The sequence below is a fragment of the Schistocerca nitens genome, chromosome 5 (assembly GCF_023898315.1).
Source record: "Schistocerca nitens isolate TAMUIC-IGC-003100 chromosome 5, iqSchNite1.1, whole genome shotgun sequence".
In the NCBI taxonomy this organism is placed as follows: Eukaryota; Metazoa; Arthropoda; class Insecta; order Orthoptera; family Acrididae; genus Schistocerca; species Schistocerca nitens.
The window spans coordinates 493,642,354-493,668,319 of record NC_064618.1 but is presented as its reverse complement, the minus strand read 5'-3'; the positions used below and the strand labels follow the sequence as shown (position 1 = coordinate 493,668,319).

Below are 25,966 nucleotides of genomic sequence, written 5' to 3'. Positions count from 1 at the left end.
CTTGGATCTTAAGTGTTCTTGTTTTTAAATTTTCTTCTCTCCTCCATCTTGGAAATCATTTCTTGTGTGACCCATGGTTTGTTTGTTTGTTATGCCTTTTCCCTTCTACATATCCTATATTTTGCTGTCCTGCTTTAATGATTCCTTCTTTCAGCTTATTCCAGTACTTGTTGACATTATCAGATGGTTCTTAGTCTCGTAATGTGTTTAGAAACTCAAGTGACAGCATTTCTGTAATTTGTTCTTTGTTGAATCTTATCTTCTCTAGATCCCACTTCTTCACCATGGTCACCTTCTTCAGTTTTTTCATTCTTATTTCTATTTGTGCCATAAGTAAGTTGTGGTCGCCATTAATATCTGCACCTGGTAATGGGAGCACCTCCTTGATTCCATTCCTGTATCTTTCTTCTACCAGTATAAAATCGATTTGGTTTTTGTGTTTATCCCTGCAGAAGTCATTTAGCCATTCATCTGTATCATTTCTCTTTCCAATACCATCACTGCCTTCTGTTTTTCCCTCTTTCCCTTTTCTCACAATGGCATTCCAGTCTCCCATTACTATTTTGCAGCATTTTTTATTTTCGTCCGTTATTCTTTCTATTACATTATACGTTTCTTCTACATTTGGTCATCATGTTCTAAAGTTGGTACATCCACCTGGATAATCAGTAAATCTTTTTGTGCTCCTTTCAGCCTTACACCAAGAACCTGGTCATTTGCATAGTCCACATATTCCATACATTTAGCCAATTCCTTTGCCATAATCATTCCTTCTCCATTCATTCCTTCTCCATTCATTCCTTTTACTTCTCCTCCTGAGTAGTACAGTACATATTCATCTGACTGTAGCTCCCTACATCCATTCCATCTTACCTCAGCAGCTCCTATGAGGTCCATCTGATTCTTTTCCATTTCTCTTTGAAGGTTTTCTAGTTTGCCTGCTTGTAGCAGAGTTCTAACATTCCAGGTACCAAAACTTCTTGGCAGCTTAAAACTGTGTGCCTGACTGAGACTCGAACTCGGGACCTTTGCCTTTCGCGGGCAAGCGCTCTACCATCTGAGCTACCGAAGCACGACTCACGCTCAGTACTCACAGCTTTACTTCTGCCAGTATCTCGTCTCCTACCTTCCAAACTTTACAGAAGCTCTTCTGCGAACCTTGCGGAACTAGCACTCCAGAAAGAAAGGATATTGCGGAGACATGGCTTAGCCACAGTCTGGGGGATGTTTCCAGAATGAGATTTTCACTCTGCAGCGGAGTGTGCACTGATATGAAACTTCCTGGCAGATTAAAACTGTGTGCCCGACCGAGACTTGAACTCGGGACCTTTGCCTTTCGCGGGCAAACGCTCTACCACCGAGTTCGAGTCTCGGTCGGGCACACAGTTTTAATCTGCCAGGAAGTTTCATATCAGCGCACACTCCACTGCAGAGTGAAAATCTCATTCTGGAAACATCCCCCAGGCTGTGGCTAAGCCATGTCTCCGCAATATCCTTTCTTTCAGGAGTGCTAGTTCTGCAAGGTTCGCAGAAGAGCTTCTGTAAAGTTTGGAAGGTAGGAGACGAGATACTGGCAGAAGTAAAGCTGTGAGTACCGAGCGTGAGTCGTGCTTCGGTAGCTCAGAAGGTAGAGCGCTTGCCCGCGAAAGGCAAAGGTCCCGAGTTCGAGTCTCGGTCGGGCACACAGTTTTAATTCTGGAAACATCCCCCAGGCTGTGGCTAAGCCATGTCGCCGCAATATCCTTTCTTTCAGGAGTGCTAGTTCTGCAAGGTTCTCAGAAGAGCTTCTGTAAAGTTTGGAAGGTAGGAGACGAGATACTGGCAGAAGTAAAGCTGTGAGTACCGAGCGTGAGTCGTGCTTCGGTAGCTCAGATGGTAGAGCGCTTGCCCGCGAAAGGCAAAGGTCCCGAGTTCGAGTCTCGGTCGAGCACACAGTTTTAATCTGCCATGAAGTTTCATATCAGCGCACACTCCACTGCAGAGTGAAAATCTCATTCTGGAAACATTCCAGGTACCAATTCTCATTTTGATTTTTGCCTCCTTTCAAGGTATAGTTAGTTGTTCCAATATAATGGAAATGGACCCTGAGGAGACACATGAAGAATGGAAAAATGTGGGTGTCACAGAAGTTCGGAACTAAATGAGGAGGGTCATTGTAACATTGGAAATTTGTTCCCAATGCAATGTGGTACTTCAAATGTCAAAAATTTCGACATACCACTTTGGCATGTAATGAGTGGGCTGTATGTGGAAATTTTGGAGGCTCTGTTCACAAACTGACCAACTCTTGTATACTTCCTCTGAAATGTATAAACTGCTATAGGGATCACCCATCTTGAGATTGAGGGCTTTCTCTCCCCCCGCCCCCCATCCCCACCATCCTCGTGACTTGGATTATTTAATCGGAATTCCTTCTCCCTATGACACACAACGTTCCACCACTAAGCAGGGGAGGCAGTCTTCGATCTACTTCCAAGCAAATCATTTTGAAATCACTGGCACACTTGAGTTAAGGTGCACAGCTTTGCAGCAGTTCAGACACCAACTACAGAAAACCTTCGTGTCTTCAGATGTGTGAGAGCACAAACAAAGCAAGTGATAAAAAAATACAAGAGGAACTCCTGGAGGAACTTCGTGACTTCCATTAATTGGTCCATTTCCACTACACAAGTTTGGGACTAAGGCAGATTTCAGGCAAGGATATAATACCTCCTCCCTTACAGTCTTGTTGAGACATGGAATCTTAGTGGACACATATAAGGACAAGGCTCAGGTTTTAGCCAAACACTTTTTTATTCTCACTGTGTCATCCTGACAAACAAGTTCGGATGTTTCAGAGGACTGGAGATGATGATGCTTCGTGTCTTGTGTAATGAAGAGGTCTCCAGTCTTCTTTTCTTCATGTGGGAATTGGAATCAGCTCTGTCTGCAACCAGAAACACTGCTACAGGTCCAGATCAGTTTCATTATGCCATGCTCCATCATCTGTGCCCTGGAGCTGAAGAGAAGCTATTATCTTCTTTCTATCAGATCTGGTTTAATGAGCAGTACCATATCACTTAGAAGGAAGCAATATTAATTTTCTTATTGAAACCAGTCAAGGATTGTGCCAACTCTAATAGTTACCAGAGTGTAGCTCCTACCACCAGTATGTGTAAGACTTTTGAGCACGTGGTCAACTGGTGCCTTGTCTGGGTCCTCGAATCCCAGGATCACCTGTGCTGCTCCCAGTGCTGTTTCAGGTGCTACCGTTTCACACTTGATACCTTAAATCTCCTGGAGACAGTGATACATGAATGTTTCATACACCACATCCATTTAGTCAGTGTGTTTTTTATCTTAAAAAAGCTCACTGCACCACTTGGAGATACATCATCATTCGCCAACTTCACGTATGGGGACGACGTGGATATCCGCCAATTCTTATTCAACCCTTCCTTGTCTGACCAATTTGCTCAGGAGAATGGGTTCCTCCAAAGTAATGTGTGTCACTGTTTGCAACTACTGTCAATGGTGTCTCTTCTAGAGTCAGAAGCCCAGTTAAAAGTCTTTGTGACCATGTGAACTGCTCTTCCTTGCATCTTATGATGACAAAGTAACTTCGTCTGACCCTAAGGAGACTGGAAAGTTGTGCCCATATAACTGATTTCAGTTTCACACATGAGGAGAATACATGTGCCAACTTTACCTGTTCCCGTCACACTTTTCACTCACTGGAGCTCATGATGGGGGGCACTATTTTAAATGTTAATGACAGTGTGCGATTTTTGAACCAACTGTTTGACTCGAAAACCTGCCTCCCACACCTGAAACACCTTTGAACAAAGGGCTTCATATCATTGAATATTTCAAAGTGCCTCAGTCGAAAGTCATGGATAGCTAACAGGTCCCCCTCCTTCAGTTTTATAGGGCATGTCAGATCACAGTTAGATTATGGCATTGTGGTTTGTGGATCAGCCCATATTTCCGACCTCAAGGTGTGAGATGCTGTTCGCCATGACATTTGAATATCAACAACCGCCACTCAGGATTCAGTGCACCTCCTCCTGGCTCATCAGGCCCTGAAAATCTCAGTGTTCTCTCAATCATTGACATTTAGTGTGGCAGTACACCTCAGTTTCAAGTGGCTATTCAGGAATTGCTCTGATGCAACCAAACATTCTGGCATACATGCTACCAACTGTCATGGGCCTGGCTGTGCCATATGTATGATTACACAACCAGGAATGGAACAAATTTCTGCCTTGGCATCTTCAGAGACCCAAAGTGATTTTAAGCCTGATGCAGTACAAGTAAACTTGTACTCCAGCTTATATTTTTACAACATTGTTTTCTTCAGTTTTAAGTACTTCCCACAGTGTTGTTATTGTTTGTAAGGATTGATTCCAGCAAGAGAATGCCCTCAGTTGTTCAACTGTTTTCCCTGATGGGATGTACCAATTGCATCTTCCAGAACAATTTTCAAATCATGGTGCAGAACCATGTAGCATTATGGCAGTCCTGGACTGGATTCAGAGGCATTACAGCACAAGTTTTCTACTGTTTTGTCAGTTGCTCAGTGTGTTACAAGTGGTCCACCAAATGTACCTATTAGACCGGTTGATTCAACTCATACATGACCCTTAAAAGCAGCTCCAACACTGACGTAAGGAGGTGATCTCTTGCAGTGCACCTGGGGATATCGGGATATGGGGAAATGACGTAGCCAATAAAACAACCAAAGAAGCATGTTGGGATGGTATTGTAAGTCAATGTGCCACCCCTTGCATGCCATTGTCTCATTATTTAACAGAAGAATCATATGTCATTGAGAGCTGAACAGTTGGAGGTGGCAGACAGCAATTTTTGATCACTCAAATGACCAAACAGACATGGTGGATTTCATTCCAGCCACATCGATGGAAGGTGGTGCTGCTCACCATATTACACATAGCACACAGCCCTGTAACACATCATTTCCTCCTCTGGCAGTAGAATCCACCACTCTGTGAAGTTTGTGGTGCACCACCTTTGGTTCAACATATTTTGTTAACTTGTGTTTTACATACTGATATCAGAGCAGCTCTCAGTGTAGCTGCCCACCATCCTCATTGACACTGACACCAGTTTAACACAGATTTTGAAATTTTGTGAATAATAATAACAATAATAATAATAATAATAATAATTCCAGTCTTTGAACTGAAAACCACAACAGCAATATATAAGGAAGTGCTGTGGGTTGAAAGAATGGTGAATATATTTGAAATATTACCAAAACCCCTGCTAATATTTTTGCAGAGTAATTTTGTTGTTGTGTTGATCCATACACAATACTTGGCATTGGTAGATAAAGTTGACATTATACCATTTATACTATCAACTACAGGAGTCATACCACACAATATCCACCAGTACATCAATGCAATACAGCTACATCCAAACTTATATATACAACTACAGAAATCTGTAATTATTGACACTTGTTCAATTACCCGAAAGTTCCTAAATGCAATGTAACATATACCGTACAGTTAAAAGGAAGTCACGCTTGATCAAGGTCCGCGTCACCTTCCATTTTTAACCAGACATAACGTCTGAGACAAGAAAGAAATAATAATAATAATAATAATAATAATCATCATCTTGAAACAGTCTGTTGAATTTCTATATCAGTGGGTAGTCAGTTGCAGATTGTGTTTAAAGGAGGAATGTATTCATAATTAATTTTCATCATAAGGTGTTCGGGATTTCTGCTGCTTGCAGTTACAATGGATTTGTTGGCATGGAATACATAGCTTCTATGCGAGTCCTGATGCAGCTAAACTGGATTTTTTTCTAGTTTCAGAACTGAATTCCTGTTGTCTCTGCAGAACAACATGCTTCCATAGTTGATTTTAGCTCTTACTAGACCCCTGTATTTTAATAGTAGATTATGATCCATTCCCCATCGTAGTTTCATAACAGAGTGCAACCCATTGAGACAAGGCTGGATCCTCTCTATGAATACGCAATATGTCCCATCCATGAGACTTGTAAGTCCAGAATTATTCCTAGAAGTTTAATTTGAGTCTTCCCTGGGAAAACCTGGCAGCTTGGTTCTCATGTTTGCTGTGTAAACATTTTTTGCTGTGTAAATGTTAAACAAAATTGGACTTAATAACAAAATATCAATCTCTGTGGAAGGTCAACAGTGGCGTACCTTGGTCTATAGTTTTATTCGTAAGAAGACAGTCTTTTTAATGGAAGGTTTGCACGTACCATAAATGAAGTTGTAGAGCGGTCCAGTCTGGTATCATTCTCTGCTTGCACAGGATAGACTAGTATGGAGAGATGCGTAAAACCAGTCTTTGAACTGAAAACCACAACAGCAATATATAAGGAAGTGCTGTGGGTTGAAAGAATGGTGAATATATTTGAAATATTACCAAAACCCCTGCTAATATTTTTGCAGAGTAATTTTGTTGTTGTGTTGATCCATACACAATACTTGGCATTGGTAGAAACTATGCCACACACTTTGAGAGTTGAATCATTCCATTAGTATTTGGCAGAGGAGGAAGTCATCTTATTCCATCTCATAGATGTTCAGTAGTTTTTAATCAAAGAATGATGCAGAAATGTTAGGTTAGTTTCTCAGATAGAACATATGTTGCTGGATGTAATAATCACATATTTCTGTGTCAAACAGGACCATGACCGTAATTTTCAACTGCATCTGCAGTCTCAGCTACTTCTTTCATTTCAGCAAATATTATCATTAAATTGTGCTACTTGTGTTGTTCTAGTATCAAAAACTATCTATTTTCGTGTGTGCCTGTGCCTGTAATTGTGCATGTGCTTGTGCGTATGTGCTTCTCTTTAGCTGTCATAACTCTACTTGTATACATTACTACTGTTGGATGTTATATAAATTTTTGTATTGTAAATTATCCTCCAGCTATTTACTGTGTGACGTAATGAAACCTTGAGTCACACAACTCTGTAAAAATTATACATATTAATTAACTTACCAAACTAAATTACAATTATTGTACCGTCATCATTGTTTTTGCATGTTTAACATAACATTTCAATGAGCATACTGTGTGCATGTATTGTTAGTTATACTTCTGCTTGTACCATCAACTTTGTTGTGGTGCATAGCTGTCAGTCAGTAAGTTGATTACTAGTCCTTTTATTCATGCACTCATTCACCACCACTTCCATTTCATATCAGACCTCTCACTATATTTGCTCTTTCACCTTCATTATTGGCATGTTCATTATTAATTAGAACTTTAAAATTTAGGATGTGTAGCATTCTACAGCTTTCATTTGTGTCATAAATGACGTTTTATTACGAGCAAGTCAGTCATTGTGTCACATAAAGAAAGGGATTATAAAGGAAAAACTGGGGTCTATACGGCCCGGGACAAATGGAAAAAACAGGAATTTTTGCCTCTGGAAAAAATCTGGGTAAAACTCAGGAATTTTTCAGTGTTTTAGTTTTCAGTTAAGTTTTTGTAATTTTGACTGGTAAGAACTGATATTCTGACAAAGAATTCTACTTTAGCCCACTACTGCAGAGCAATATTGCAGCAATAAAACATAAATGAGAGATTAACACCAAAATAAAACATTAATTACAAAGAAAATGTGTCATTTGCAACAAAAAACACAGTGCATGAACAAGTGTCTGCCAACTTGCCAGCTGCAAAATGTTTCAAAGGCTTTAGTACGAAAACTATGCAATAATTCGTAACAACAAACTTCTTTCAACGAGCGCGACATCACAGTTGTTTACATTTCTAAAAGGTCGTGCGAAAATATTGTGAATGCTGGTTTGAGAAGCGTTAGTTTCAAAGTAAATTTCCTTTTACACAAGATGAATTATGTTATATGTGAGAATGTGCAGTGAATTTCTTAAATCACAGAGCAGTTGAATTTTATTCAGAACGCAATGTGTTGAGGACCACCCACGTACAAAAATTTCGGGCCCAGAAGACCAGCCATTTAAGCCATTGTTTAAAATTTTACTGGCTCATTTGTGTCCAGTGTACATTAAGAGGGACACACACTAAAAAAGACTAACCTTTTAGATTAATTTTTCATATTTATTTTAGCTCTTTCATAGATTACAAATTATGCAATAATGATGGAAAAAAGTATAAGTATCCTTCAACAAAAATGGTGAGGTGAGTTCAGCAATTTCACACGTAATTAACTTTTCTATACAAAAGTCAGAGTGTATTCGGCCCTGTAACCCATGAAATGTTCAGTGCACAGCAGTGTAATTTTTTATCATGCTTGACAGAAATATTCAGCTGCTGCAATTTAAACTGCCTAACCGCACCCTCATAAAAAGCAACAAAAGATTTTTGATGACCAGCATTATATGTGAAAGTCAGCTTTTGTTGTAACTATAATGTTGTTGTTGTTGTTGTTGTGGTCTTCAGTCCTGAGACTGGTTTGATGCAGCTCTCCATGCTACCCTATCCTGTGCAAGCTTCTTCATCTCCCAGTACTTACTGCAACTCACATCCTTCTGAATCTGCTTAGTGTATTCATCTCTTGGTCTCCTTCTACGATTTTTACCCTCCACGCTGCCCTCCAATGCTAAATTTGTGATCCCTTGATGCCTCAGAACATGTCATTCCAACCGGTCCCTTCTTCTTGTCAAGTTGTGCCACAAACTCCTCTTCTCCCCGATTCTATTCAATACCTCCTCATTAGTTATGTGATCTACCCATCTAATCTTCAGCATTCTTCTGTAGCACCACATTTCGAAAGCTTCTGTTCTCTTCTTGTCCAGACTATTTACTGTCCATGTTTCACTTCCATACATGGCTATGCTCCATGCAAATACATTCAGAAATGACTTCCTGACACTTAAATCTATTCTCGATGTTAACAAATTTCTCTTCCTCAGAAACACTTTCCTTGCCATTGCCAGTCTACATTTTATATCCTCCCTACTTCGACCATCATCAGTTATTTTGCTCCCCAAATAGCAAAAACTCCTTTACTACTTTATGTGTCTCATTTCCTAATCTAATTCCCTCAGCACCACCCGACCATACTGTATGTATATTAAATTAAACAGTTAACCTTTGCTATTTGAGTGTTCTTTTTAAGTAATAGTACCCAGTACATGGTCCTTGACAGGGTGTTCATGAGAGACAAGACTATTGCCAGGAGTGCCCCAGGGAATTGTGATAGGGCTGCTTTTATTCTCTGTATCATAAATGATCTGACGGACAGGGTGAGCAGCAATTTACAGCTGTTTGCTGATGATACTGTGGTGTATGGGAAGGTGTCATCATTGAGTGACTGTAGAAGTGTACAAGATGACTTACACAAAATTTCTATTTGTTGTGATGAATGGCAGTTTGCTGTGCATGTAGAAAAACATAAGTTAATGAGGATGAGTAGGAAAAACAGTCCTGTAATGTGCAAATACTGCATTAATAGAGTGCTGTTGACACAGTCACATCAGTTAAATATCTACGCATAACATTGCGAAGCAATAGAAAATGTAATGAGCACATCAGGCTGATAGCAGAAAATGAAAATACTCAACTTTGTTTTGTTGGGAGAATTTTGGGAAAGTGTAGGTCATCCATAAAGGAGACACTTTATAGAATGATAATGCAACACATTCTTGAGTACTGTATGAATGTTTGTGATCACTGCCTGGTTAGATTAAAGGAAGGCAGCAGAGAAACTAAGAGGTGGACTGTTAGATTTGTTACTCGTACCTTCCATCAGCAAGCAGGTATTACGGAGATGCTTGTTGAATTCAAATGGGAATCCCTTGGGAAGACGTTGCTCTTTCCGCAAGGCAATAGTCCACAAATTTAGAGAACTGGCATTTGAGTCCGACTGCAGAAGGATTCTATTGTCACGAACATTCATTTTGCGTTAAGGACTGTGAGGATAAAACATGAGAAATTAGGGCTTGTGTGGAGGTTTTAGATAGTCGTTTTCCCTCACTTTATTTGCGAATAGAATAGAAGAGAAGAACTCCAGAATTTCCTCTCCAACCTCAACTCCTTTGGTTCCATCATATTCACCTGGCCCTACTCCAAATCCCATGCCACTTTCCTTGATGTTGACCTCCACCTGTCCAATGACCAGCTTCACACGTCCGTCCACATCAAACCCACCAACAAGCAACAGTACCTCCATTATGACAGCTGCCACCCATTCCACATCAAACGGTCCCTTCCCTACAGCCTAGGTCTTCGTGGCAAACAAATCTGCTCCAGTCCGGAATCCCTGAACCATTACACCAACAACCTGAAAACAGCTTTCGCATCCCGCAACTACCCTCCCGACCTGGTACAGAAGCAAATAACCAGAGCCACTTCCTCATCTCCTCAAACCCAGAACCTCCCACAGAAGAACCCCAAAAGTGCCCCGCTTGTGACAGGATATTTTCCGGGACTGGATCAGACTCTGAATGTGGCTCTCCAGCAGGGATATGACTTCCTCAAATCCTGCCCTGAAATGAGATCCATCCTTCATGAAATCCTCCCCACTCCACCAAGAGTGTCTTTCCGCCGTCCACCTAACCTTCGTAACCTCTTAGTTCATCCCTATGAAATCCCCAAACCACCTTCCCTACCCTTTGGCTCCTACCCCTGTAACCGCCCCCCGGTGTAAAACCTGTCCCATGCACCCTCCCACCACCACCTACTCCAGTCCTGTAACCCGGAAGGTGTACATGATCAAAGGCAGAACCACGTGTGAAAGCACCCACGTGATTTACCAGCTGACCTGCCTACACTGTGAAGCTTTCTGTGTGGGAATGACCAGCAACAAACTGTCCATTCGCATGAATGGACACAGGCAGACAGTGTTTGTTGGTAATGAGGATCACCCTGTGGCTAAACATGCCTTGGTGCACGGCCAGCACATCTTGGCACAGTGTTACACCGTCCGGGTTATCTGGATACTTCCCGCTAACACCAACCTGTCAGAACTCTGGAGATGGGAACTTGCCCTTCAGTATATCCTCTCTTCTCGTTATCTGCCAGGCCTCAATCTCCGCTAATTTCAATTTGCCGCCGCTCATACGTCACCTGTCTTTCAACAACATCTTTGCCTCTGTACTTCCGCCTCGACTGACATCTCTGCTCAAACTCTTTGCCTTTACAAATGTCTGCTTGTGTCTGTGTATGTGCGGATGGATATGTGTGTGTGTGCGAGTGTATAACTGTCCTTTTTTCCCCCTAAGGTAAGTCTTTCCGCTCCCGGGATTGGAATGACTCCTTACCCTCTCCCTTAAAACCCACATCCTTTCGTCTTTCCCTCTCCTTCCCTCTTTCCTGATGAAGCAACAGTTTGTTGCGAAAGCTTGAATTTCGTGTGTATGTTTGTGTGTCTATCGACCTGCCAGCACTTTCGTTCGGTTAGTCACATCATCTGTGTTTTTAGATATATACACACACACACACACACACACACACACACACTCACAAACACAGACGCACACACACTCTTTTGCATTTTTAATCTTGTCTGTATCTTCCAGAAATTCAATGTAACCTTGAACTTCTTTCAGTACTCAACAACCATTGACATTATTTGTGCATAATAATGCACATAGACTGAATTGTCTCCTCCAGTATTTATACATACATATAACTGGTATTATGCTATACATTGGTTATTTCGACTGAACAGCTAAAGGAGTGGGAAATGAAAGCATTATAGAAATTTGAAATTTGATGAAGAGCGCGAATGATGAGCTGGAGAAGACTGCCACTCTCATTCTAACTTTCAGTTCATCTGCTCTTCCAGAACACACCTAGACCATATTTATTCGACTGAAGGTAACGTCTTTTGTGACCAGTCCAGTGTGATGCTAAAAGTGTTGAAGATACAGTCACACCACAGTAAGGCAACATGTGCCAAACGCAGGATAGTTACCTGATCACTGTCAAGCTTGTGTAATCACTATGCTCGGAGCAAAAATTGCCAATGTTTCTAGGAGAAAAGGAAATGCAAAAAATTAAAGTGACCAAGATAATTCTGTATACTCAGGCAAAAAACCTCCTTTTTTCAACAGCCACACAGTGAAAAGTGGGAGTCAAAGTCAGCACTACCATGCAAACACAGACAGTAGTAGTAGCACAAGTGTGTATGCATGTAAATGTACATGCAATAACGCTCATACTACGTAGCCTTCAGGTACTATGAGTTCCACTAGATGTCATTACCAGGCTACAAAGACAACCTTCTGCCACAAAGCTAAATGCAAAAAGCTGTTCAACCTTATGCAGACAGCAGGCATAACAACAACAGAGTAAATCCACAGCCAAAAATAGCCAAATTAAAAAAAAAAAAAAAAAAAAAAAAAAAAACCTTGCATTAAACCATCAGATCATCTGAGGTTAGTATTGACTGATGTAGGTAACTATGAAATGGATCTGTACTTTATATGTCGATGAAGTCAGTGGTAGTGTTGTTACTGTTCCTCTCACTGTCCAACATGTGTTACCAAAAGAGATAGTGAAAAAGAAAACTACTTCTGATCACTCCCACACTGCAGAAGAATATGAACAGGGTATGAACACGCGTGGAAGAAGTTAGGCCTTTGACACAGGGCAAGCACTTGTTCGTGTACATACCAGTCATATTTCAAACTTTCAGATAATCCTGTGGTATAAAGACTACATCATCAACAGAAATGATGACCCACCCTATGAAACTGTAAACAGCAGTGACCTTATCCATGAACTCCCTCATCCTGTTATATTCCTCAGAGATTTCAGTGCACATCACATGCAGTAGGGCTCTACATACATATACTCAAAGAGTGAACATATTTCTCTTGTAAGATGATGTCTGCCTCTTCAATACAGTGAATTTGACAAGTCATCATTGCAGATGGATCATCCACACTGTCTGTCACTTTAATCTTTAACACCAATACTATCCTTTAGGAAGTGGAGGACTATTAGCACTCAAGTGACATTTTTTCCATTTGCATCCACTTGCCACATAAATCAGTACCTGTGAGCAAGCCACATAAATAGATGATAAACAAAGCCAACTGGACACTGTACAACAACCTGGCTGTATTCCAACATCAATCCAGCATCCAGTACATGACAGAACGGGCAGCTAACATCATTCACTGGGCTGCTGAAGTTCTCTATCTACAGGTCTCTTTCTAAATATGACAGGTGGCCATTGTCATTGTGGAGCAAGAATGCCACTTAACCATCAGGTATGGGAAGCTGTTCTACGAAAGTTTGAACTTAGTCCATCTGCTGACAACCTTGTGGCATTTGACACTGCTCAGGTACAAACTCGGTGCCCCATTAGGCAGAGTGAAAAGCAGTCACAGCAACAGTTTTTGTATTGTGTTAACCTTTTCACACCATCAGTAAAGATACAGCAATCGATGAGAAGGATCAGTGGGAAAGGCAAGTTATCTACTGCAACAGCCATACAGAACAGTGGCACCTGATTTCACCAGAAGCTGTAGCTCAGTGGTGAAATAATTTGGACAAATTACATCTAGTGCCAGTCAAGATCCCACTTTCCAATGCAGGTAGAAATTAGCTGAGAGGACATGGTTGGACTTCTGTTACAGTAACACTGAAGAGTACAACCACTTTTCGTGGATGAAGAAGTTAGAGTATGCACTATCTGTAATTCACAGTACAATACCAGCCCCAGACAAAGTGCCCTATGACAGTAACTGGCACTTGCAATTTGTATAGAAAATGTTGAAATGAATGACTAGTAGCCAGTTACTATGGTTTATAAAAACTGGGTAATCTCTTCAGTTGCCTTCAGTATGTGTCTTCCATAGGCATCACTCTGCATTTGACAATCAAATACTCCTTTAGGCAGCAATATGAGAGGCCATTTTATTTACATGTGCTGCACTTGATAGAAACATTTTTATGTTGATAAGGCATGGTATGACACTAAATGGTGATTCTTCCCATTACAGTGTGACCCTTCCTTTCATAAAGTTATTTTAGATTCAAGTTTGGTTGTTCACTCTCAGAATAACAAACTCAAGAGTAAAATGTCCTAAGTGTTACTATGGCTGTAATAGACTCAACAGCATAATGGCCACAGTCAGGAGCCCTGTCCTGTTCGATGCCATCTTTTTTATGAACGATTTTCATTCTGATGTAATCTTCTCATGCTTCCATCTGAGTGGCTGCTTTCAAATTCTGTTATAGTTTGATGAGCGCCATTCTCATGATTTTCTTTTGTTGGTCTTACAGTCTTGAAACAACTGCTCTATGATTACCGGCGCTGCGACTGAGGGATATCACTTTTGACTTCGAGGGATCAGTAAAACTCGTGGGCCTCGTTTTTAATGAAATACTCTAAAATCAAGAGCTCTAAAGGTTGTACACATCTTACTAGTGCCTTAGTGGCAGATACTGCGGGGGGGGGGGGGGGGGGGGGGGATTAGGGCTGCAGATCCTCCCTGTTGTTATTTTATGAGAGCCTATTACTGTATTGTCTATGGTTCTTTACAACCATCCTCTTTAAAGATCTTTCACTCATTTCACCATGAGGGCATTAGATTGATGACAGGAGCCTTCTGGTCAAGTGCTATACCACTATCTGTGCTGAGGCTGGCTGCCCCCTACCATCTGTGTAAGTTACTCGTGATGCGAGATGGATATAATGTCCAGTCGGTGCCCCAGACTCTGGCCTTCAATCTTCTTGTCTGATTATCAGTAGAATGAAGGTATGCATTTAAATCAAAGGAGATCAAGAAGATAATTTTGGATTGCAGCAAAGGAGCAGATTGCAGTGTTTTTGTGTGGTGGACCTGAATATTTTAACACAGGGTTGTATCCCCATGTTTGTCAGTGAAACAAGATTGTTTTTAAATTTGCCAAGGTACCAGAAATCTTGTACACCATGTTTTATTTTTAAACAAACCTTTTACGAGTTTATGGAGTTGAACTGAAATTTGACAGTTATTTATACTCATGGGTCCAAGCAGGGTCATACCATCAGCTGTGCAGTAGTTTTTCTTGATGGGTCCTTAGAATTAGACTTCCAGACGAATGGCAATGGAGCAGATAAGATCCAACTGACAAAATAACTTTATCTGCTCTGATACCCCAAGTGCTCTTGACAGCATTCAGCCACTTTAACCAGCAGACAGAGCTGTACAAATCTAACAAGACACTTTACGTGCTGCAATGACAAGGAGAAAAAGTATATCTATGCTGGTTACTGGACCATACAGAAGTACTGGAAAATGAGCAAGTTGAGATGTCAGCAAGGAATGCATGCAGTGAAAGCAATGTCCTGCTGTATTCTGTCCCCTTGTGTGCTGGTACCGTGTTTTTGCGAAGGAAAGCTACATGTATGTGAGAGGATGCATGGCTGGAGGAACAAAATAATGCATTAAGGCAGCTGAAGCCTACAGCTTCGCATGGCAAACATAGTTCATCAGAGTGACTGAAAGAAGTGGCTTTAACATGACTGAGAGTGGAGCACTGTCCTCTGACCCACAGGTACATCTTCCAGTGGGAGGTGCCTGTGGCACTTATTCAATTAGAGTGTTCTGAAAAGGACAGATTGCTACTCACCATATAGCGGAGAAATCGAGTCGCAGACAGGCACAACAAAGAGACTACTAAACATGTAAGCTTTCGACCAGAAGACCTTCTTCTGAAAAAGACCACACACACACACACACACACACACACACACACACACAGATGACACACACGTGACCGCTGTCTCCGGCTGCCAAGAGAGCAGCAGTTTTTCTTGAGAAGAATTGGTTCATTGTTGTAAATAACGATGAGATGAGTACGGAAAAGGCTTTATGATTTTTTTGTTGTTGTCGGGCTCCTACCCAGACTATTAGGTAGGTTAATTTAATGCATCTCAGAGTGGTTTGTGCCTCCATTGTTAGCCAGTAATCAAACCAGCCATGGTTATCTTAATCAATTTTACAATTCTGACGGTCTACATTTCTCTTTTTAATATATATTGTTACACTAAGTCTCAAGTTCTTATTCAAGCATTTTTAACACCGTTGTCTGTAGCTGTTGTATGTCATTTTATGTTCTCACAGCGACTGGATATTTCTCTGGTCTGTGAGTGGTAGTCGGCAACATCTACCGGGGAGTAACTTTCAGCACTTCCTTCAACTAATCTTTGTTTCAACTACATTATCATGTCTTTTTTGTAGTTTCATGTACGCATGAGGAAAAGGCATGACCTTGCAAGCAGACATACACACTCCCACGCACAAAATTTTTACTGTCCATTTTGGTGTGTTGAAAAGCAACAGTTGTCTCTAAGTTATTGCCAACAGTCTTTCAAGTGTATGATGTGTGTCTGTGGGTCGTCATCCAAGAAGATTGTATACAAGGAGGAACTAATTTCACTAAGCGTTTAATTCATTTGTGCAAGGATGCTGATAACGATGCTATTGAGTGCCCTGAACCCAATGCGATCATCATCATTTGTATTCTCTCCCCCTTCCTGTTCCACACCACCCTACTGCACACTCCCTTCTCCATGTTAATAAGAGGACTTCTACTGTTCTAATCCCATTGGCATTCATCAAGTCTCCAGTCTTGTTATTTGTCCTAAAACATTTCATCTTTTGTGTCACTGAAACCAGTATGTTATGACTGTATATTTCACTGTGATGTCGATGGGGTGTATTTCAAGAATCACAAGGAGAACTTCTGCTGGTAAAGGTTTCTGTCAATCTCAGGTGAATTCCTCACTGTATGTGTTGTAGGGCGGCTCAGTTTTGTACCAAATTTAGTGATCGTGCTTAAGCACTTGCTGCAAAGTTAAAATTGCCCATTGAACTTGAATTGCAGCGAAGTACTACAGCCACTGAGGTTAAGTTGCAGCTGCCAGTGCAAGTGGTGACAATTTTATGCATCTTTTTGTAAACTGTATGTATTTGTGCCAAAAAGTTCCTTCCATCATTAAGGAATACTCTTTAGTGAATGTCAACAATGTAGAGTGATTGGACTGTCATGTAGCTTTAGGGTTGGATGCAATGTACATGTTATTTCTTTGTTGTTATTTTTAATTTAGTACTTCCGCACCATTGCTGCATCTGTCAAAGAATGTAGTTTGCATTTTCTTCAAGCTTGTGGCTGAAATTCTCAGACAGCAGCTCTAAGATGTCATCAGCATGCTCTACCATTCAGTCCAAATTATCAGACCACACAAAGGTATCACAAGCAGACTTTGATAATATTACTTATTACCGTATGCTGCCCAGTCAGCCATTTTACTGTGTGACGTATACTATAGTTCTATAGTTGCCTAAAATAATACCAAAACTATTTTGGGACCTGGGGGCCTCTTCAGCAAACAAAAATTGTGAGCTACCATTCATTATTGAACATAAATGCATAGTCCAATTTAAGTGTGACCATCACTGCTGCTTCTTGCTATGCAAATGGAAGTAAGGCAACATTGTTTTTGTACTGTGGTAATAATGTCCTGATTGATGGTTATTGTCTGAGTCCTAGCTGTCATTTGACAAAACAGTGTGTAGTAAATGTCTGGCCAAGCTCTCTTGGTGCATATCATTATCCCACCAGTCTTGTGAAGGGTGGGCTGTATGGTGGGGATCTTGATGTTATTAGTAAGAAACTTGGGTCACATTTCATTTGTTCATGCACAGTACTTATTCTTGGTTGTTTTTAGTATTAGTTGAAGGTGCAAGGTTAAGTCCAGTGCCCTGTGCATTTCATCCCTTTGTAGTGAGTGCTGGTAATACCTACATTTGTTTCGTACATTAAAAAAAAATGTCAATTCTGTACTCTTGAGTTGTCAAGTATTGCCCCTTTGGGATGTTCCTGTTGTACGCTTACTAGGAATGTGCACCCTGATGTATATTATGTTTTGTGACATGTGGTCTAGGTCAGAAGAAGCTATTTCGTAATGAGGGCATCCAAGTTTGCCAGTTTGCACCCATCCAACTGCAGTATCTCAATGATGTGATAGAAATTGGAAGTTTCCATGCCCCCCCCCCCCCCCCCCCATGCGTTAAAGATGTGGTTGCTTGCTGATGATTATCTGCTGTTTAATGTCCCATGATGTCAAATTTGTTAGTGGCTCCTGATTTGCTTGGATAATACCTATATTAGAATCCTCACTAGCTCTATTTGCTGAAGTGTTACTCTGTCCTTGTTAATTGACAGCAATGAGATCTGATTCATGAATGTTTTATTAAGAACACAACATGCCATGGAATGGACCTCAAGAAAACCTGTGTATAACAGTTGGGTGGTCATCATGTTTTGGTATCAGATTCTCTGTGTAGTTTATTCTTTGGTCTTGTCTCTTCAGCATCCAGCACTTACTGTAAAATAGGACTACATTTATTTTACATTCTTATTAGCCAAAGACAAGGTACCAGGCTCTATGCTTCAGTTAAATGTTTACAATTAATTTGCCATTTTTCCTCCAGTTTACATCTCTTATTAACTACTTCACACAGAATTAATTCATACATATGAAACATAGAACAGCAGCACAAGGCAATCCAGTCTTACTGTTTCAAAGACAATTGCATTTTTGATTGACTATTTTAATTGAATTGATGCTTCCCAAATTTTCCCAGTCAAACAGAATAGACAATTTGTAACAATATCATGAAAAGAATAGTTGCTACTCTCCATTTATCAAAGATGCTGAGTCGCAGATAGGCACAACAAAATGTCTGTCAGAAAGTGAGCTTTGGGCCAACAAGGCCTTCGATGGAAATACACAGCATACATACAGACACTCACACAAACGCAGCTCACACACACTTGACCACAGTCTCTGGCTGCTGAGTGAGTTGCATTTGTGAGTGTGTGTTTTTTGTCTATTTCCGATGAAGGTGGCTGAAAGCTCACTTTCTGACAGTCTTTTTGTTGTGCCTATCCACGACTCAGATTCCCCGCTATATGGCAAGAAGCATCCTTTTCATAATATTGTTACATTCCATCTTGGATTTTCCAGACCAGATAATTTCTATGAACCAGACAGCAGGAGATTATGAGGTACATAAAAACTGATGGATTTATTGACTGAAATTTCTGTGCATTGTGGAAAAATAAAATAAATCACAGTTCTTAATTCCAGTGCTTATGGCTTAAGTTGTAGTGATAAGCAGTTTACTTGACCTTGTCGTTGCAGATGCATATATATGCTAATATCCTGTTACTTCTGTGGATATAAGAAAGAATTGTTACATTTGAAGCTGTAGTTAGTTTGGAATTTTGTATTTATATCTAAATCAAATGGTCATACTAACCCAGTTTGTATATTCCAGGCAGGTCACTTCAAAGTGCTCTTCAGCTGTGCAAAACGTGTTGGTATTCTGAAACCAAATGTCCGTATTGACCACGTGGGTTTTGGGCTCGTCCTTGGAGAAGATAAAAAGAAATTCAAGACACGTTCCGGTGAAACAGTACAGCTTGTAGAACTACTTGATGAAGGTATACATATTGTTCTGAAGGTGTTAGTACATTATAATTTCTAATATTATTTTTGAAATTTTGTATTAGTTTTTGCTGAGGAATACACTAGGACTGTGAAGGTTCAACTAATTCCGTACATAATGTATAAATGAATAGGTTGTCTTCTAATCCTCTTTGCATGTTTGTTCATTAACATATGCCTTCTTTAAATTAAAAGGAAGATTATGCGTTTTATGCTACTATTACTATAGTTTATGTGCAAAAAACATAGACATTTTAAGGCTATTAATCAAGTTTATGTGCCTCAAATATAATGCATAAAAGGAAGTAATATGTGCCAGCAGAAAATCATTTGTTATATTTTTTTCTAAAGGTCTCCGCCGCTCTTTGGAAAAACTGAAAGAGAAGCAACGGGATCAGGTACTTACACAGGAGGAATTAGTTAAGGCCCAGGAAGCCGTAGCATATGGTTGCATAAAATATGCTGACTTGTCACACAATCGAAATCATGACTATGTATTTTCATTTGACAAGATGTTAGAGGATCGTGGAAATACTGCTGTGTATTTGCTATATGCTCTGACTCGAATTCGATCAATAGCACGTACTGCTGGACTTGAATCATCAAAAGTACGTGAAGCTGTTGGAACCGTACCTGTTTCGATCACTCATGAACGTGAATGGAAGCTTGCAAAGGTAAGTAGAAAATCTATCCTGCATCCGTATGAAATCATTTTCACTGAGCTGCCCTTGTACACGTCATAAACTTCATTTGGTACAAGACTTCGTATTAAAGTATGAATGTGAACTCTAACTGTTTATCAGGGATGTTAATGGAGTATTCACTTGCAAGGCACATATGATCTATGGCAGGAGTTTCAGAAAAGGTATAAATAGTTACATGAAAATTCTGTCTTGGCGTGCCACCCCAAAACCATTAGCGAGCCACTATTTGCCCACATCTGGTCGATGGTAGCTTATCATTGAGCAGTTTGATAGGAATATTTTAACTTTTATTATTTCTCTTTGTATAGAAAAGATAAGGTATAGTGTACTGAAAATATAAACACCAGGAGCTAATGAATTAATGTTGTATTTAGCTTTACGATAACCCATCTGTCAAGTTTTAAGGTTTTAATACCTTGTAATATGTCACTCTCTGTCTAAAAATCAAAGTCTTATTGGAGACATTTGGTGTTGCTAATCATTTTGTTCAGATTGCAAGTGATTCTTCCAACCGTGCATAATGTTATTAGATTGCAATTTTTTTAGTTCTTCCAGTAAAAAATCCATTCAAATGCACTTAACAACTAAACTGATTGCCTGTGACACCATGTTGTGATAGACTGGTAGATTAATTATGCCACTGAGGGATTTTTTATCTTCAAAAATTTTGATATTTATTTTTCAATGAGATATGCCAAGTAATCACACTATTACAAATAAACTTTCTCTAAGAGTACAGTGTTAACTGAAGCAGTCTGTGCACTGTATGGAGAGCACCAATAGATCCGCCACAGTCAGACCACAAAACAAGTAGTTATATGAAACAGTAATTAAAGGGAAATCGTTTTTAATGTGATAAAGAACCAATATAATGATGCGAACAAAAATAAAAGTTTGAAAGTAAAGAAGATAATACTTGCATTTAGACACTTCATTGGTGAATACTGTGCAGCTGTAGGACTTGTAATAAGTACATTGCCTTTTGTTAAATTAGATTGCAACAGAACTGTGAAAATGACAGTAAAATCAAAAATACTTACTTCAAGACAAGCTTTGCATTAAATTATGAATAGATATTTTAAAAAGAAACATAGAATGTTGATTTTTGTTCTTACCCTAACTATAATCAGGATCATATAAACTGGAATTAAGTAGGAAGTGAAAGAAGAACTATATTGAAAATTCCTAAATTAATACTATATTTAGTTCGATGCAATCTTCCTTGGGTTAATCTATTGACAACTTGACTTGCAAATGTAATACTATGGATAGTTGACAGGCACATATACAAGGTTAAAATCTTTGCTAAGCTTTTGGACACTGTGCTGCCTCAGAGCATGTTACATGACTGTATCAGTCTGGATACTGCCACTCCTCACTTCATCATATGCATTTGTACTACTTTTGAAATCTCGACACAGTTGTCGAACCCTTCCTTCATTCATTACTGTAAGCCTACAAACTAGGTTTAACTCCTAATGATTGAATTGGCTCATGATGATGATGATGATGATGATGATGATGATGATGATGATGATGAATTTGATCAGCTATACATTCTTTTGCAAACACAACTCGGAATTACAGCATATATTTCACAACTGGACGAACATCAATTTCCATAGCCATTGTAGTTTGCTGTCACTCAGCAAACACCTATTGAATCAAAATGACAACTTTTGTGGCTTTGCAAACAATCAAAAGATGGTGCTGCATTTGTGTCACTTTGAGCAGCCAACATTGAAATACAAACAGAGAACACTTACCTTGTAGACATCTCTCTCTCTTTCTTTCTTTTTCCATGGGAACAGGCCTTGTAAGGCCCAACAGTACCGACTGCCTACCATGTCATCCTCTGTCTGTAGGTGTCACTGTATATAGGTGAGGAGGGGCATGTAGTCAGCACACTGCTCTCCTGGCCATTGTCACTTTTTGTGATAAGAGCCGCTACTTCTCAATCAGATAGCACCCCAGTTGGCCTCACAAGGGCTGAGTGCGCCCGTCCTGCCAGCAGTGCTCGGCAGACCAGGATGGTGGCCCATCCAGGTGCTAGCCAAGCCATAACAGTTCTTAATGTCAGTTATCTGATTTGGAACTGGTGTTATCACTGCGCCAAGGCTGTTGACACTTTTTAAATACACCATATATATTAAAGTGCATACTAACCTAGGCTTTTGTCGCTCCTCATTATCATGAGATGGAAATTTTGGCATTGAGTTTGTATGATAGTATTAAAGTTATCCAAATTATTACTTGAGGTTTTCCCGACTGAGTTTAGGGTTTCGAAATATAGTCACATTTTGTAATTTCTTTGTAAGTACTTGTTTTATATCTTTTTCATAAGGTATGTGATAGGCATGTTTACCTGTTATGCTTAATTATTGTGTAATTTTTACCTTAAGAAAACCTGAAATCTAGTCAGCATAATTAATCTAAAAATGTCTCCACTGTATGTACATTTTTATGCGGTTGTTAATTATGAAATTACTTCAGAAATATGTTATGAATATTTATTTCTCCTTTACAGGTGCTGCTTCGTCTGCCTGAGACTTTAGAAAAAATAACAAAAGATCTCTGTCTCCATCATTTATGTGAATATCTCTACGAAATTAGCTGCACTTTTACTGATTTTTACGATGCTTGCTACTGCGTGGAAAAAGATTCTACAGGTAAGCATAAAATTCTAAATAGTAGTTTGCCTGTTCAGAATTTTGAGTAGGTTTCCTTTTTGTTTTCGTTATCTTTTGTAAGTATGATGTTTTTATAAACATTGCAAAACACAGAGTTACTGAATTATTATTTTGCCTTTTTCTGTCCTGAGAGTACTGTGAATTGAGAGAAATAGTGAACATTTGCAGCATAGTTAGTACAAAAAGAGCAAAATAATAATTTATGTCAACCCAAATAAATGTGTAGTAGAATGAAACTGGTATTATATCTATTACTGTCAGACTTATAATTGGTGTAAAAATCACCAGCAACTTATTTCCTCCTAATTAATCACTTACTGCAGAAAAGCATGGCTAATCATGGTATGTGGTGTGAAATTGTCACAAGCACTGCAGAAAATGCATTGTTAGATGCAAGTGTGAATGTGGTCATGCTGAGCTAGACATGAATTTTTATGGAATGAAATGAGAGACTTTTGCATTGAGGAAGGAAGACAAAATGAGGCATTCCAGAACTTATTTTTGTGTATTACTTATTTTTGTGTTTTACAAATGGTTACATCAGTGGAATTTTTGAAATACGGGCAGGCAGGAAGAATTGGGAAGGCACTGGAAGTTGGAGGAACTTGGAGACTGAAGTTTCAGTCATTAAAAAAATTATTTGTTGAAAGAGATGAACAAAATGATTTCAAAAAGTGTTCAGTCCCTGAAGACCACACAGTGTTGATGGATCCCCATGTAGTCATCTGCCATGTGGCATTATTTGGAGACAGTATACAGGAACATGAGGCCTCACTGCTCTTTCAGACCTTCAAGCCATTGCTTCTCATTGTGATGTTCCTCAGGTGACCTCATAAGGCTAAGTGCATCCTATTCCAGTTCTATTACCAAGGGAAAAATCGTGACAGTACTGGGAATTGAACCCGTGTCCTCATAGCAGTCAGACTTTGTGATTGCCCAGCTAACCAGAAGTGAATCATTAGAGCAATCAGAGAATTGTAATGAGTGCAGCAAAAAGGCACTTGTGAGTTCATGCTGTGCCTGATGATGATGATGACATGAATGAGTGGATTAGGAATGGGGGGACAGAACAGAGAAAGGCGAGACTGGGGAAGAAGGGTTGGATTCAGGTTTCTTGAAGTTTCAATTATGGGGCAGGTTGGAGATGGGTTTTGGACAGGGGCTAGCAGAGATTGAGGGAAAGAGTATTATGGTGGAATGATGTGTTTCAGTCACACCTCCCATCTATGACAACATAGTTTTTTGATGTGGCTTTCTTGAATAAATGTTATGCTTCACAAGAGCTCCTGCCACATCAGATTTGTAAGTCTTGAGCTGTGATTAACTGCTTCTGTTGTCATTATCAGGAGATTTCAGTTGGTTGTTAGGTATTTTAGTTGGCCTAATTTATGTCATGTAGATATTATGAAGTCACCAAATTTCCATATGCTACGGGCATCCTCACATGGGACTTGAAAACTTTTGTTTATAAGGAGTTGATAATGCCACATTGGGTAATTCCACATTCAACTACATTGAGAGTGTGAAAGGAAGAATATACCATGTCAGATTTTTGCCTTGTGGAGAGGAACATGGTGAGTGAGATGCAGCATACATCACAAGCAGAGCTTGTATTGAGTCACATTGAGTTGAACTCCATATTTGGTGGTTTTTATATTATTATGCACTTGATATGTATATAAGCATTTCAGAGCACCAGCACATTGAGAAGTCTAGAAAATGCTGAGTTTTTGGTATAATTTGTTACAATAAAACGATAGGAAGCTACATAACGGTAGTTGAAAGCTTCTTGTATGTGATGCATTATATATTGTAAATTGCATTCTATGAAAATATACATTTTATTGCTACAGCACAATGGTCATTTATCAAAAGCATGCAATTTTTGCTACAATTTGTCATGGTTAAATTTCAAATAATGACATCTGTTGTACAGCCTTGAGATGTTTGTAGAGATTACATACCATGTGATGCAGACACAATTGTCACTTTCAAACTGTACCATAATCGATAACATCATGAACTGTGGAGGAAAAGGTATCAGATTCCTGTTTCACTAATGGCAATACTCCTCTCCACCCTCCCCCTCCCCCCCCTCCCCCTAAAATAAATAAATAAATAAATCTGTGACTTTTGTATTAATTTAACCCTGTAATGCCTGAATAAATTTCTAGATGAAAGATAACAATCATCATGGTGCTTTAGAGCTACGCAAAACACTCAGGAGAATGCAGCACTTGTCGGAAGTGTTGGTAGCTTCGTGAAGAATCAGCATCTACCGGCACTGGCATTCAAAGACAGTTAACCTACTAATTATTAGCATAGCATTGGTATAATAGACGTTTGATCTGAAATAGTCAAAGTTATTTATTGTAAATAATGCTGCAGTTTTTGTTGCATAGGCTTATGACTGGAATATTTACCCAGTGGTCACAAATCATAACGTGACTGCCAGCATACGTCAGAAAGTAAATGCAAGTTACTCACTGAATGTTTTTGCTGTTGTGAAACTTTGTGTAAAAGACATGTATCCATCTTTGTGGTGTGGACTGTCTCATGTTTGTATCTTGCTGGTACCGTATTTATTCGAATCTAAGCCACACTTTTTTTCCGGTTTTTGTAATCCAAAAAACTGCCTGCGGCTTAGAATCGAGTGCAAAGCAAGCGGAAGTTCTGAAAAATGTTGGTAGGTGCCGCCACAACTAACTTCTGCCGTCGAATATATGTAGCGCTACACAGGCATGCTTTGCAGGCACAAAGATAAATACGGGCGCTAAAACCTCTGTGCCAGTAAATAATAATAAAAAAAAAAGAAAAAGAAATATTCAACGAAGTAAATACAAATTCCGTATTGTTCATCTTCGAATGTAGCAGCATTTCAATGTACTACGAAAATCCGACTGGCAAGACTGTTTGGGATGTTTGTCAATACAGCCTACTCTACATTCTGAATTTTTTCCTACCTGTGAGAAGAGATGGTTGCTAATAGGAACTTTTATGAATTGTGAATCACATGCAGTATTCTCTTCACCATAAGAATAATACGAATATAAACATTTTGCCATGTATTCTTTCGTGTTTGCTGCTATCTCATTTAAATCCAGTCGGCATAATAAACTACGAAACTAGAGTGAGACA

The 25,966-nt window shown here is 39.5% G+C and overlaps 1 protein-coding gene across 3 annotated transcripts in view; it reads left to right on the top strand.

Moving 5' to 3' along the window:
* Nucleotides 1–25,966, top strand: part of LOC126260054 (arginine--tRNA ligase, cytoplasmic) — a 138,540-nt gene that overhangs the window by 99,557 nt on the left and 13,017 nt on the right. For all 3 annotated transcript variants that reach the window (XM_049957243.1, XM_049957244.1, XM_049957246.1), the window contains 3 exons: nt 19,265–19,430; nt 19,786–20,108; nt 22,666–22,807. In XM_049957243.1, the coding sequence (XP_049813200.1) occupies nt 19,265–19,430; nt 19,786–20,108; nt 22,666–22,807 (631 nt within the window). The remainder of the gene's footprint in view (nt 1–19,264; nt 19,431–19,785; nt 20,109–22,665; nt 22,808–25,966) is intronic.